Below are 15,102 nucleotides of genomic sequence, written 5' to 3'. Positions count from 1 at the left end.
CATATCTGTAGGGTATTCCCCAATTGCCACCTGGGGATACGCTGAACTGACTAAGGGAGGCCAACTAATATCTAGCCAAATTTATTTGATTCACTTCAACATTAGCTTGTAAAAGGAATGTAAGATTAATGTCTAGCCCAAATTTATTAATTAACTTCAACATTAGCTTGCAAAACTAATGTAAAACTGATATCTAGCCTAATTTATTGATGCACTTCAACATTAGCTTGCAAAACTAATTTAAATTAAATGTATGGCCTAATTTATCTATTCAGTTCATCATAAGCTATCAAAACAAATGTATAACTAATTTCTTTCCTAGTTTATTCACTCTCTTCAATAGTAGTTATTTAAATTGATGTGAAACTAATATCTAGCCTAATTTATTATTTAACTTCAACATTAGCTTGCAAAACTAATGTAAAATTAATCTCTAGCCTAATCTATTGATTCACTTCAACATTAGCTTGCAAAACTAATATAAAACTAATATCTAGCCTAGATTTATTGATTCTCTTCAAATTTAACTTGAAAAGTTTATATGAAACCAATATCTAGCCTAGATTTATTGATTTACTTAAACTTTAACTTACAAAACTAATGTAAAACCTATATCTAGCCCAATTTATTGATTCACTTCAACATTAGCGCGCAAAACTAATGTAAAACTAATATCTACCCTAGATTTATTGATTCACTTCAAAATTAACTTGCAAAACTAATATGAAACTAATATCTAGCCTAATTTATGGATTCACTTCAACATTAGCTTGCAAAACTTTTGTAAAACTAATATCTAGCCTAATTTATTGATTCGCTTCAAAATTAGCTTGTAAAACTAATATCTAGCCTAGATTTATTGATTCACTTCAACATTAGCTTGCAAAACAAATGTAAAACTAATATCTAGCCTAACTTATTGATTCATTTCAACATTAGCTTGCAAAATTAATGTAAAACTAATATCTAGCCTAGATTTATTGATTCACTTCAACATTAGCTTGCAAAACAAATATAAAACCAATATCTAGCCTAATTTATTGATTAATTTTAACATTAGCTTGTAAAACTAATGTGAAACCAATATCTACCCTAGATTTATTGATTCACTTCAACATTAGCTTGCAAAACTAATGTAAAACTAATATCTAGCCTAGATTTATTGATTCACTTCAACATTAGCTTGCAAAACTAATGTGAAACCAATATCTACCCTAATTTAATGATTAACTTTAACATTAGCTTGAGGAGGGTCAGCACTTGCGTCAATTTGTAAAAACGGTGTGTCAGGTACTATTTCTCGGTCGTCAGGCTGGGGTCTATTCTATATTTTCTCGAAATTTGACGCCCATCTCTCATTAACTTTCTGGGGGTTAGAGATTAGCTTTCCATTTTTATCTTATATTAGAGATGACTTTACGACGTTAAACAGTGACTATCGTATCGACATTTTGACTGACTAATTCAGACGATTCGAACTGGATTTATTAGGAATTTCAGAAACTCATATCCCAGGGGTAGGAAGTATGAAATTAGGTGATGTAGAAATTGTTTACTCAGGCAGGAAGGGTGGGGTACATAGACAAGGAGTAGGGCTCATGATGAATAAGGAAGCTGCCAAGTCTTGTTTAGGCTGGGAAGGTGCAATTGCTCATTTAATGAACCGACTGACGGAGATACTAGTGACTCAGATGAATTTTACTTACAGTTACAGGAAGAAATAGACAGTGTTCCAAGTAGAAATATGATGTTTTTACTGGGAGATTTTAACGCCCAGGTTGGTAGAAATAGGGATAGATGGAATCCTTGTCTAGGTAAATTTGGTGTAGGAAAAGAAAACAGTAATGGATACAAACTTTTGCATTTTTGTAGGTATAACAATCTAGGTATAACCAATATGGAGTTTGGTCCTAAAATGGCTCATAAGTTAATATGGTATTCACGTGATGGTAAGACAGCTAACCTTATTGATTATATTATTGTAAACCGAAGACTGGCAGGATCAATACAAGATACTAGGGTATATAGGAGTGCCTTTATTGATGTTAAGAGTAAAGATCACCATCTAGTAGTGTCAAGGGTTAATTTAAAGCTTAAATATTGGAAGGGTAACTACCTCCCGGGAAGTTATGATGTTGGTAGATTCCAGGATATTAATTTGAGAGACACTTGTTCCAGGAATAGTTGAATACTAAACTTGAGAGTTTAAAATTTGACAATGGGGAAGATTGTCGGAATAATTCTAGAAAAATAATTTGTGAAGTTGCTGAAAGTGTCTTAGGGAAGAAAGCTAAGACTGCAGCTAAGAATATTAGAGAAAAGGCTTAATGTTTGATAGAAAGGAGAAAGGACTTGTACCAGAATTACCTTAGTAATAGATCATATGAAAACAAAAGGAATGTAAAGAAGGTGGAGAAAGCATTAAAATATGAACCAAAGAGGTGTGAAATAAAGACCATGGATAAAATTGCCGATGATCTAGAAGACGTAACTAGACTGCATAATAGTAAAATATTGCACTGGCGTCTTCATAAATTTAGAGAGAGTAGTCAATCCGGACTTGGCCCAGTTAAACATAGGAATGGGGCCACAATTAGCGATAAGGAAAAAACTAAAGAGAAATGGGACGAATATATTGAGAATTTGCTTAACCAATATAGAGTTGCAGGAATAGATATAGAGGAAAATGTAAAAGTTTGTGATACTTTGTATGTGAAGTAAGATTTTGTTTTGTGAGTAAAATTTAGCGACAGTACTGAAAGGATTGAAAAATAATAAGGGTCTAGGTGCTGATTGGGTAGTAAATGAGTTTCTTAAATATGATGGTTAGGCTATGAGGTTACAAGTATATTACTGAAGATTATGAATATGATTTTAAAAAAAGGGGAAGTACCTAATGATTTTAGGAAAACCTAAATTAAGCTACTTTATAAGAAGGGTTATAAAAGCGAGTGTGGTTATTACCGAGGGGTTAGTCTGGTCTCTGTAGGTAGTAAATTACTTAGTAATATGACACTTTTTAGATTGAGAGATGCCGTAGACAAAGCTTTAAGAGAAGAACAGTGCGGTGTTAGGAAAGGTAGAGGATGTTTCGACCAAATTTTCACTCTTAGGTTAATAACTGAGAAGTGCCTGAGTTTTCAAACAACTTTGGTCCTCAGTTTTATAGATTATGAGCAAGGGTTCGATTCTGTTGATAGAAGAGCTTTAGTAAAGGTTTTATCCTTGTATGGTATACCGGATAAATACATTAAAGTAATTAGTGCTAAGTACGAGAATAACACTGCTGCGGTTAAGGTAGGAAATGAGGTTAGGAGCTGGTTTTCTGTTAAATCAGGAGTTAAGGAGGGTTGTGTTCTATCCCTCTTTATATGGATTATTTTGATGGACTTGGTCTTAAGGAGCACAGTAAAGGCTATGGGAGAACACGGAATCGAATGGGGAGGAAAAAGTCTCCTGGACTTAGATTATGCTGATGATTTAAGCATCCTAGATGAAAGTTTGAGCAAATTGAATGAAGTTTTAGAGGTTTTGCGAGTTAAGGGTGCTAGAACAGGGTTGAAAATTAATGTTAAGAAGACTAAGTCACTAAGACTAGGAATAAGTTAAGATGAAAAGGTGAATTTGGGTAATGAAAAGATTGATCAGGTGGACAGCTTCACTTACCTTGGTACTATTATTAGTAAATATGGTGGGATCAGTGAAGATGTCATAAGTAGAATAGCCAAGGCTCATTGTGTTTTTTCACAATTAAAAAAAGTTTGGAAGAATAGGAAGATAAGTCTGCAAACCAAGTTTAGAATATTAGAAGTTACAGTGATGACAATCGTCAGATATGGCTCTGAAGCATGGACGCTCCGAAAAGTGGATGAAGATTTGCTAAATGTTTTCTAGAGGAACTGCTTAAGGATTGTTCTGGATACTCAGCTGATTGACCGTATTTCAAACAATAGGATATACGTAAAATGTGGTTCATTACCGCTCTCTAGGACTATAATGAAAGAAAGGTTGAAGTGGCTAGGGCACGTTGTGCGGATGAAGGATGACAGAATACCGAAGATTGTTCTTTTCGACCAACCGTCTAGGGCTAAACGGAAAGCAGGTTGTCTTCGTTTGGGGTGGGAGGACGTCATAAAGAACGATTTAAAGGAAATAAAAACTTCATGGGCGGGTGTAAAAAGGGAGGCTTTGAATTGATTGGGATTGAGGAGGAGCGTGCGTAGCTGTGTTGGCCTCAGGCAGCTTAGTGCTGCGGTGACTTGTTAGTAGTAGTTGTAGTAGTAGTAGATTACCGGTTTGCTTTCTTACCGACTATCTCATTTGTCAAACGATATACCATTTTCGAGTCCTCTGTTTTTGCAGCTTCTTCAGCAAGTGCCGCTTTCTCCTCAATAATTTTTCTCTTGCCTCTTCTTGCACTTGTTTTGACAGCTTTATCTTCATCATTATAGTGGAGTTGTAGCCGTTCTTTTGATCAAGGATCGATGATCTCAGAATCGCTGTTTTGGTTTCCTTTCGTTTATTTATGTATTCTAAGTTGTTATCAGATATCCACTCTTCTTTTTTCTTTTCTTGAATCCTTTGGTTGTCTCGGCCACCTCTTGGTACGTTTTCTTGACGGAGGCCCAGATACATTCTACATCTGTGACATCGTTAAGTGTATTTAAGGCTTCAAATCTGTTTTGCCGAGATATGCAGAAACCTCTGCGTATATCCCGATCCTTAAACTTGTCGCTGTCAAATTGTTTGGAAACCTTCTTGTCTTTCTGTTTCTGAGCTTTTAGTTTAACTCGCATTTCAGCTACTACAAAGATGTGATCTGAGTCCGCTCCTTGAAAGCGGACGTTTTAGAACGTCGAAGAATATTGTGTTTGAGTTCTCATGGAGGATCAGCACTTCAGGATTCACAAAATGATAAGATAAAGTCCAAAAACAATTTTTCAAATAATTTTGAAATTTTTTAAAGTATTCCAAGAGCCGCTCAGACTAAGGAACTGTGAGATAAAAGAGCACTGGCTATTATACTGTCTTTATTGTTTTCTCTGGTTTGTGAATTTTGAGATTTCATTTATTGATTTTTATGCTTCTTTATATTACCTTATATAATTTTCTTTCATATTAATATTTTCTTATACTTCTGTTTTGAAATTTTCGTAGGATTCAAGGGAAAAAGATGAATCCATAAACATTCATGAACTCTTTGCGCGCTTCACATCTGAAATCATCTCTATGACTGCACTGGCGACAGAAACTCACCCAATTAAAAACCCTCTCGACTGGTTCTACGTAAACGTCTCTAAGATGTTTCAGGGATCAATGAATTTCCCAACTATGCTTGCTGTTTATTTTCCACTGATTGAGCCTATAATCGCTTACCTCACACCTTTTACTCCATTTGGTAAGTATTACTGATATAATTCTCTTTTCTTGAGCTTGGTTGAGTATTATAGACAATTTAAAGTATAAACTAAAACTCACTTATATCATCGCCAATGACTTAGAATTGATAACCTTATGAAATAATCTTTTATTTTCTGTAGACTATTCGGGAGCTTTACTCTATGAGAATATTGTATTTTTTTGGTTGGTTTTATGCTTTCAGTAAAGCGCTAGTTTTCCAGGGTTTTAAAAATACAGGGAAATATTATCGGTCAGATTATTATATAGAAGGAGCAAGACTTTCTTTTGCTGTGTGTGTTTCTTCTAGATCTGAAACTTGAGCTTCGTAAAAAAAAGTCATGAGTTTCTAGCCTCCACTTTTTCTCGTTTTTATTTCTGCAGAAAGTGGGGACCTGAGGCCAGGTTGATGAACTTGATACCACACCCTGTTCTCTACAATCTGGCAAACCGAGATAATTCCCGAAGATTGGCGGAAGGGTGTCATTATACCTTTGTGGAAGAGGAAAGGCTCTAGAAGCGACTGCTCGAACTACCGTGGAATAACCCTACTGTCTGTCCCGGGAAAACTTTTCTCAATGGTCCTGCTAGATCGATGTCGAAATATCATTCGTAAAATCCGGCGACCGGAGCAAGCTGATTTCATGTCGGGCCGTTCAACCATCGAGTAGAATTTTACGATCCGACAAATCATAGAAAAAGCCATGGAGTTCCGACAAAAAGCTTTTATTACCTTCGTCGACTTCCGTGCTGCGTTCGACTCAGTGGACCGAGAAGCTCTTTGGCGGATTCTAGAATCGACAGGCCTCCCTGAGAAATACTGCAGACTATTCAAAGCTCTACACCATGGGACGGAGAGCTGTGTTCAAGTGAACGGCCGGCGCAGCCCGATCTTCCAAATCACGACAGGAGTGCGCCAAGGATGTGCAGTGGCCCCAGAGCTCTTCAATGTCATCATAGACTACGTTATTACAAGGACTACCTCACGTCTCAGCTTTGGACTCAAGTTTGGAGATCGTGTCATTACAGATGCTGATTTTGCCGATGACAAGGCCATTCTGGCGGACTCCATGGAGCAGTTGCTGGAAGCGCTTCAAATCTTACAAGAAGAGGCTGCAAAGGTAGGACTGCAGATAAACTGGACTAAAACGAAAATTATGGCCATAGACCCATTCTCCCCTGCTGCCAATCCTTCAGTTAGCCTGGATAGCACCACTAGTATCGAAGTTGTCCAAAGGTTCACCTACCGGGCTCTATAATTTCTTCAGATGGCTCGCTTCTTTCTGAACTACAAGCGAGAATATTCAAAGCTTCTTCTGCCATGGGGAGACTGAACCGTCACCTCTGGCGAAAACCAAACATCAGTCGTACAACGAAGTTGTGGATTTTCAACGCCCTCGTCGGCTCTGTTATGCTCTATGGAGCTGAAACGTGGCAAGCTTCAGCCGCATCCCTCAAGGCAATTGATGTCTTTCAGTCAAAGAGCCTGAGGAGGATCGAAGGTCTACGATGGCTCGACTTCTTCAGCACTGAGAAGCTGCTGCAGCTCACCAAGCAGTCTCGGTTTTCGACCCAAGCAGCCGAGTGAACATTACGATGGTTCGGACACCTACTTCGAATGCCTCCACACATACCTGCGAAAACGATCCATGACTTCGACCCTGTCAAAGCCGGTTGGAAGCGACCTCGCGGCCGACCGAAAAAACTATGGTCTGACAGCCTGTCCGAGTTCCTGACGATGGCAAATATCAGGTTTAGCGATGTGCAAACGCTTGCCATGAACCGAAGTGGATGGACGAGGCAGACGTCACTCTCTACGCCGAGCAGCGTCCGGCAGGAGACATAAGTCAAGTAAGTAAGTCAAAGTAATTTTTTCAACGCCGACTAATAATCTTTGATACATTGATCAGGTGTATGACATTAGTTCTTCCGTACAAAAATCTGTTCAAACGATACCACATTTTAAAAGCTTATAAGGGCTGACAGCTTTAGTGTCATGATTGATTAAAAAAACTTTTTCCACAAAAAAAGTTTTCCAAAGAAAAGTAAAGAACTCCATTAAACAAAAATGAGTAAAAAATCAAATAATCTACCAAGTGTGAAACTACCACAAATCAGCATCGATAAATAAATGAAACCCAAAACGAACAGAAATTAGAATAAATAACCGAGTCAAACTCAAAACGAGCATAAATTAACATAAGTTGGGCTCAAAATCCCTAAGCCTTCCCAAGGCCAGAACATAATTTGCACTTTACTGAAAAATATATAAATGTTTTCACTCTTATAACTTTAATAGATCTAATAATTCACATTTTGATTACTAAATATCAGTATATGTATATTCAAAGGGCACTAGCCCTTTGAATTTCCAATCGAATGAGCCCTTTTTGCAAGTTTTTACGACAAAGATTTCAATAAAAACCTTATATGCCCCCGGACATAACTTATAACCCTTGCCCTGATGACTCTGGGGGGGGGGGAAGTGTCCGGATCAAAGGTATAATTTCCTGAACTTTAAACTGCGTGGAACAAAATGGCTATCTCAACATTTTGATTGGATGTGGTTGGAGAAATGGTAGGCGTGGAAGGGGTGTTAGTTGCCTTCCAATCACTTTCAACTATAAAAAAAGGCACTAACCATTTCAATTTCCAACCGAATGAGCCCTTTTGAAGTTTCTGCGAAAACTCGTTCTATAAAAACCTTATATGCCCCCATGGCATAAATTACAACCCTTGCCCTGAGGGCGGGGGGTGTCTTCAAAGACCTAATTTCCAGAACTTAACAATACGTTGAATAAAATGGCTATCTCAAAATTTTGATTGGATGTGTTTTGGGAAAAGGTGGGCGTGAGAGGAGGGTTAGTTGCCCTTCAATCACTTTCGACTATTAAAAAGGGCATTATCCCTTTCAATTTACAATTGAATGAGCCCTTTTTGAAGTTTCTACGACAAAGTTTTCAATAAAAACCTTATTTGCCCCCAGGGTATAACTTACAACCCTTGCCCTGAAGGCTGTGGGGGAGTTTCCTCCTTAAAAACACAATTTTTATCTTGCAATCAACTACGCTGAACAAAATAGCTATCTCAAAATTTTGATTGGATGTGTTTCGAAAAATGGTGGACGTGGAAGGGGTGTTAGTTGCCTTCCACTCATTTTAGACTATTAAAAAGGGCACAAGTCACACCAATTTCCAATTGCATGAGCCATTGTAAAAGTTTCTTCGACAACTTCTTCGATATGAAGTGCCCTGCTCTAAAGAAAAAATTGCGCCATTGTGCTAACATCGTTCTTATTTGCCCCCAGGGCATAACTTAAAAGCCTTGCCCTTAGGGTTGAGGGGGAATGTCCTCCTCAAAAATATATTTTATAACTGGAAGTCAACTACGCTGAACAAAATAGCTATCTCAAAATTTTGATTGGATGTGTTTGGCGTACTGCTGGGCGTGGGGGGGCTAGTTGCCCTCCAATCACTTTTGACTATTGAAAAGGGCACTAGTCACTCCAATTTCCCATCGAATGAGCCCTTTTAGAAGTTTCTACGAAAAATCCGTCTATACCAAGTGCCCTGGCCTAAAACCATGAAAAAAAAAATTAATAATACATTTAGCCCACATCGTTCTTTACTTAGGCAGCGATATTGCGCTGCCTATGATACATCCTAAAAGAGAAATATATTTGAAATATTAAGGCAAATGAAGGATTAATAAGTGACGATTGTCTTTACGCCTTGGTTATCTTTGCGATGTAAGGACTAGTATCTTTTGCTGATTGATGTACCTGTTAATTCTTTCCGATGTGTTAGGGGATAGGAAAAATTGGTTTTCTCGTCCACTCTGGAGTGAACCGTGCAAGTAAGAATAGATTGCTAGAGCACGGTAGTCTTCTTGTTGGGAACTTCTGCAAATCAGTTTACCTTATATATGACAAAAGAATTTGAAAAGTAAAATTCAGAGACATGTGGTGTATTTTTAAATAAGAATTAGCTGTTAGACGACTCTTGCCTTCAGAAATGTCGGGCTATGGACTTCTATTGACTGGTGTACCATACTCTTATTTTTATAAGCGTTTCTAAATTGAAGTATAATTATGAAAAGCAACACACAGCTTTTTAGAACCAACCAGATTTGATATTATCTTATTGCGAGTTTTGAGAATTTTCATGAGATATGCCATATAAGAGGTTTAGAGGGGTTAACAACTTTAATTTAATATCTATAATGAGAGAAAAATTTTGGACTGAAAATCTAAGACAATTAAGGGACTTCAAATAACTTTTGCTAGTTAGACCGTGGTCATATTTTTCGATGGCGGGCTTCAAAATTTTTATCTTTGGTATCCCTATTGCTCGTTTTCGATATACATGTTAGACTAGCACAAGTAATTTATTTCCCACAAATTTCTTTTGTTTTCCACAAATTCGAGGGAAAAAATTTACCTCCATATATCTACATGGTGATTACAAATAATAATTATTCGTAATGGCAGGGTTTTCGCAATTATTATAGCAGAAGGTAGTTGCAGTTCAGGGTAGATTGATATTAACTTACTATTAGGCTCTATACAATGATATTTTAAGTTTTAATTCGTAACGACACCAACGATTAAATAGTATAAGGTTCAAATTTTTACAGAGCCAATATATATATTTCTTTTCAATCCCTTCTTGTACAATCCTCGACGATGTGTGCTGGCATCTTTTGCTAGTGGGTTTACCTGTTATTGGTTTCCAATGCATTTGAGTATATGAACAATTCTTCCATATCTAATACGGGTAGTAAATTCCAAGTGAGAATAAGTTCTGAGAGGACGGTTTTATAGATTACTAAAATAATTAGAAGGATGGTATAGATTTTACAGTTTTATAGATTACTACAATGATTAGTGTTATGTATGAGAACAACATTGTTGTGGTTAAGGTACAATATGAGGTTAGTAGCTGGTTTCGTATTGAATCAGTAGTTAAGCACGGATGCGTTCTTTCCCTGTTTAAATGGATCCTTTTGAAGAATTTTGTCCTAAGAAGCACAGCAAAGGCTATGGGAGAGCATGGAATAAAGTGGCTTAGACTCTCTCCTAGACTTAGATTATGGTGATGATTTAAGAGTCCTAGATGAAAAGGTTAGCAAGATGAATAAATTCTTTGGAGGTTTTGAGATTTCATTTTTCAGGGTGAAGATCGATCAAGTGAAAAGTTTCATTAGTCCAATGATAAAAGGACCTTCTGCAAATTAGTTCACCTTTTACTTGATCAGAAGAATTAGGGAAAAAGGTATAAAAGGCAGTTAAGGGAGATTTAATTAAGAATTGAGAAGGATTGGGCAATCACATTTTAAGACAACGATAGGAATTTCAATTACGAATTTGTTGTTAGACTATGGCCGATTAAGAGATAAACTTCTATCTAATGTTATACCTTTCTTTTATTTTTAGCTGGGTTTATCTATATTTGTATAGTTACGAAAAGCGACTGAATGATCTATACTATCAAATAGGTTCAACAACATTATACTGCAAGTTCTGAAATCTTTCATGAGATACATCATTTAAAAGACTCCAAATGCTTAAAAATTTCACTTTTAAATGCAGACGTTGAATTCGGATTAAAAGTCCGAGAAAATCTGAGAAATTCTGAATGAGAAATTCTGAGGAAATCTGAAAAGTCTGAGAAAATTTAGAAACTTGAAAATAAAATTATGCTGATAGACTATGTGGCATCTTTGTCCATAAGGAGCTTGCAACTTTTCCTAGTTGGTGTACGGATTCACTAGTTGCTGAAACGCATTTTAAGCTGAGGTAAATATTGTTTTCTTTTTTATAATATTCTTTGTTCCAATACATTTCAGGGTAAGAAGTTTTGCCTCCATGCAGTTACGTAGCGATTACAAACAAAAAGGCATAACAGACTGACATAAGAGTCATTATAATAAAGAGTAGCTGCAATAATATGACTCCAAAAAGTTAGAAGAGTTAGAAGAGACATTAGAAGCGACTATTAGAAAAGTTAGATACAAACGCTACTACTACTTTAGTGTCCATCTATATGATGATATTCCCATTTTAACCCGCACTGATGATGATACTAACATTTAAAAAGGATAAGGTTCAGCTATTTGAAATTCAATATATCTATATTTTTTTCATTACCATCTTCAATGATGATCTTTGACAAAGAGAGGTTAGCACCTTTTGCTACTGGGTATTATTCTTTCAATGCATTTTAGGGAGCGAAACATTCGGTTCAATGTCAACTACGGAGAGGGACCTGCAAGTAAGACTAGATCTTTGAGGAAGGTTTTATTTAAAGATGAAGTGTTAAAGACCTCAGTTTACATTTTTTTTCTGTTGTCCCGTCCAGATTTATCCTCGGTCTGGGAAGTTTAATGAGGCATTTCCGTACCCACTGCAGTGCCATCTTCAAGTTGTGTGAGTTGAATCTGTAGATGTTTCATTTGTAGGTCATTTGGTGGTAGGATGTGTCAAAATTAAGTCTGTCAAGCATTAACCACCCAAAGTCTGATATCGATAACGGAGAAAACATAGCAATGGGTAACATACTTGTACCTAGTATGTTACTATATTTTATTTGTTTATAACACGTTTAAGGGTACAATACAAATAATCATTTAAGGTTCTACTCTCTGTAAAGTAAATAAAATATTTCAAAATCCATTTCTCGGACTCCAAAATAGAGTATTGCTCCTGCAACACTTTTGCCGGTGAAGCCGCCAAATACTTCCTACAACACTTTACATTGCCTTAGCAACATTATTCTAGCTTTAGCTGATTTTGAAGATATACATATTTAAACGAAACTTTTAAATGAAATTAATTTAAAGAAACTTTTCTTTAAACTAAGTGTGTTAAAGAAATGTACCCTGATGCTTCCTTAAAACCAATTTTGATTCCACAAAAGAAGAGGTGATAATGATCAAATATACAATAAATGGTTAGGTTGATACCGTATTTGGTCATTTGGTGGTAGGATGTGTCAAAATTAAGTCTGTCAAGCATTAACCACCCAAAGTCTGATATTCTTTTTAACTGGTTAAGTTTTTTTGTGTGTAGGTGTTACAAATCTAGTTATTGGCTTTGATTAGTAAAGATGTTAGTACCGCTGAAAAGAGGGGCTCCGGGATTAGAAAATAACAAAAAAGAAAGAAAAAGAGACCATATTGCAGGCTAATAGATGTTTTAACCTATTGATGAGGTTGTTTTAACAACCTCATTTTTGAACATTGATTTAGTAATATTTTCTGCAACATTTCTTCTTCCCCCTTATTGCAGAGATGTTGTAAATTTTGTTCTAGCTAGCGTTAAATGTCTTTGGAGACTTTCTGCTCTTATCACTTCCTGTTGATACTGTCAAGAACTTAGCTTCATCAAAACGATTATTTGCAAGGACTTTTTTTGTAGGAAGAATCAAGGGAAGTATTCGCAAGAAATTAACAAGTGAAATCGCCAGAAGGAAAACATGGAAGCCAACCATTCCAGATTTGGTACAACTCATGTTAGAAGCCAGAGAATCGGACAAAGAAAAGGTAAACATTGAAAGAAGAAAATTAATGAAACCATATGGAATTTTTCCATATCCATTTTCCATATTCCATATCCATTTTCCATATCCATATCCATATGGAATTTTTCCATATGGGCTGAAGTCTGATACGGCTATCCAGCGCTAAAGTCAGGCCTTTAGAACGATTGTGTGTTTTTCAAAGATTTGCCACATAATCACAGACACATAGTTTTCTATAGTTGAAAGTTGCAGCTTAAATACTAAATGAATAATACATTTAGAAAAAATTGGAGCGTATAAGATAACTAAGTAAAAAAAAACTTTTCTAAAAGAAGGTTTTCGAAGAAAAACAAAGAGCCATATTAAAAATTAAGAAATAAAGAATTATTGAAAATCATATAATAATCCAAACTTAACACAACCAGAAATTACTATCAAAGGATAAATGAAACCAAAAAACGGACAGAAATTAAAATAAATATTCACATCAAACATAAAGATAACAGATACTGATGTAAATGAATAGCTATATCTCAAAACGAGTAAAAAAAAGACTTAATTCAAAGTAAAAAAAAAAAACAGAAGTAACCACAAACAGAAGTTTTGCTACTGCCCCATCCCCCTCATCGCAAACCTTCTAAAGTCTATTGCATCAACTTTTTTTTATTGGAAACTAGAAGTCTTTTGAAGAATGTATTTTACTTTTAAGACATTGACAATAAGAAAAATTCAGTATGAAAATCAAGATGACTAGAAGGTAATAATTAAAATAAACTGAATATTTAGAGAATAGTAAAAATTATTTCCTTGAAATGCACGGAGAGTATAGATTTTTTGAAATATTGCTGGTGATTATAGTGAGTGATCAGTGTTTAACAAGTATTGGAAAGTTGGGGTCAATTTCTATCGCTAGCGATAAAGTATGCGCATAGTTTAAGCACGGTACATGTACAGTGTGAAGATTTTGTTTACAAAATATAAGTTAGTTACTCAATAAAAATTATTATTAATATTATTATTATTTTCACTATTATTACAAAAAAAAATTAAAAAAAGACTCACACAAATTCAATTATAATTCCAGCCCTATACTTGCTTGTTTGCTGTTCTAATTACATAAACAAATTGTATCCTTTAGTACAAATTGTGGTACATTCCGAAAGTTAAGAAACGAGTACAATATAAAACCATTCGCGAAGTCCTCAAACTGTCTTCAATCACGAAGACAACAGTACTGCACTAGGATTGAACACAAAAGACTGCAACTTGCACTGAAAGGATAAGATACTTATACTGCTGGATTATTCATTGTCAGATCTATCAATTCACCAACCCAAAATTACCTTGTTACTTACACTTTATTTTTTTTTACACTTTATATATTACAAACTTATTTCAGAATGATCTAAAATAGCTCAATAAATGGGATTCTTTTTCTATTTCCGATTGATTTTGAAACCAGTTCAACGTATTTTTCAACCTAAAAAAAAATTAAAATTTTATAAAATTCAAATTGAAAACCCTTCACGAATAAAAATTCAAATTCAAAACCTTTCACGGGTTCTTCACCCTGTCTTCATTCGCGAACGCAGAAGTACAGCACTAGTGTTTAACATAAAAGACAGGAACTTGCACCGAAAGGATAAGATACAATGCTGGATTCATCATTTTCAGATCTATCAATTCACCTAGCCAGAATTACCTTGTTGCTTAGACTTTATTTTAGAGAGTGATCCAAGCTAACTCAGGAAATGGAATTTTTTCTATTTCTGCATGTATCCTGAACCCTGTTTAACATAGTTTTCAATCTTAAAAAAAAAATTCAAAATTGTAATTCGGTAGGTCGTTAGAAGTGAATTGACGATTTAGTAATTCATCGATGACATCGGTACAATAAAACTGTATAAATCAGGGGCGAATCCAAGATTTTTTTTTTGGGGGGGGGGGGCAAAATAGGTTGATCCGATAAAAAAATTAGGGGGCGCGAAATAGGTTGATCCGATAAACTTACGTTAGGAGCAAGTTTAATTAACGCAAACTTGAACTAATTAAGTAAATTACACTACTTTAGACTACACTAGGGGGGCACGTGCCCCCTCGCTCCCCCTGGATCCGCCACTGGTATAAATAAAACTGTATAAAACAATAGAACTGTACACAATAAACTGTATAAAAAAAATAAAAC

At 35.6% G+C, this 15,102-nt stretch overlaps 1 protein-coding gene across 1 annotated transcript in view; it reads left to right on the top strand.

Moving 5' to 3' along the window:
• The window catches only part of LOC148953453 (cytochrome P450 3A8-like), a 97,153-nt gene that overhangs the window by 28,956 nt on the left and 53,095 nt on the right, over nucleotides 1-15,102 (top strand). Inside the window, exons 3-4 of the mRNA XM_089088542.1 lie at nucleotides 5,158-5,398; nucleotides 12,815-12,939. Of these exons, the coding sequence (XP_088944668.1) occupies nucleotides 5,158-5,398; nucleotides 12,815-12,939 (366 nt within the window). The remainder of the gene's footprint in view (nucleotides 1-5,157; nucleotides 5,399-12,814; nucleotides 12,940-15,102) is intronic.

Source organism: Artemia sp. Qi Xiang Cuo, chromosome 4 (genome assembly GCF_049724085.1).
Source record: "Artemia sp. Qi Xiang Cuo chromosome 4, ASM4972408v1, whole genome shotgun sequence".
In the NCBI taxonomy this organism is placed as follows: domain Eukaryota; kingdom Metazoa; phylum Arthropoda; class Branchiopoda; order Anostraca; family Artemiidae; genus Artemia; species Artemia sp. Qi Xiang Cuo.
The sequence above is the reverse complement of the archived record's forward strand: the minus strand, read 5'-3'. Positions and strand labels throughout refer to the sequence as shown.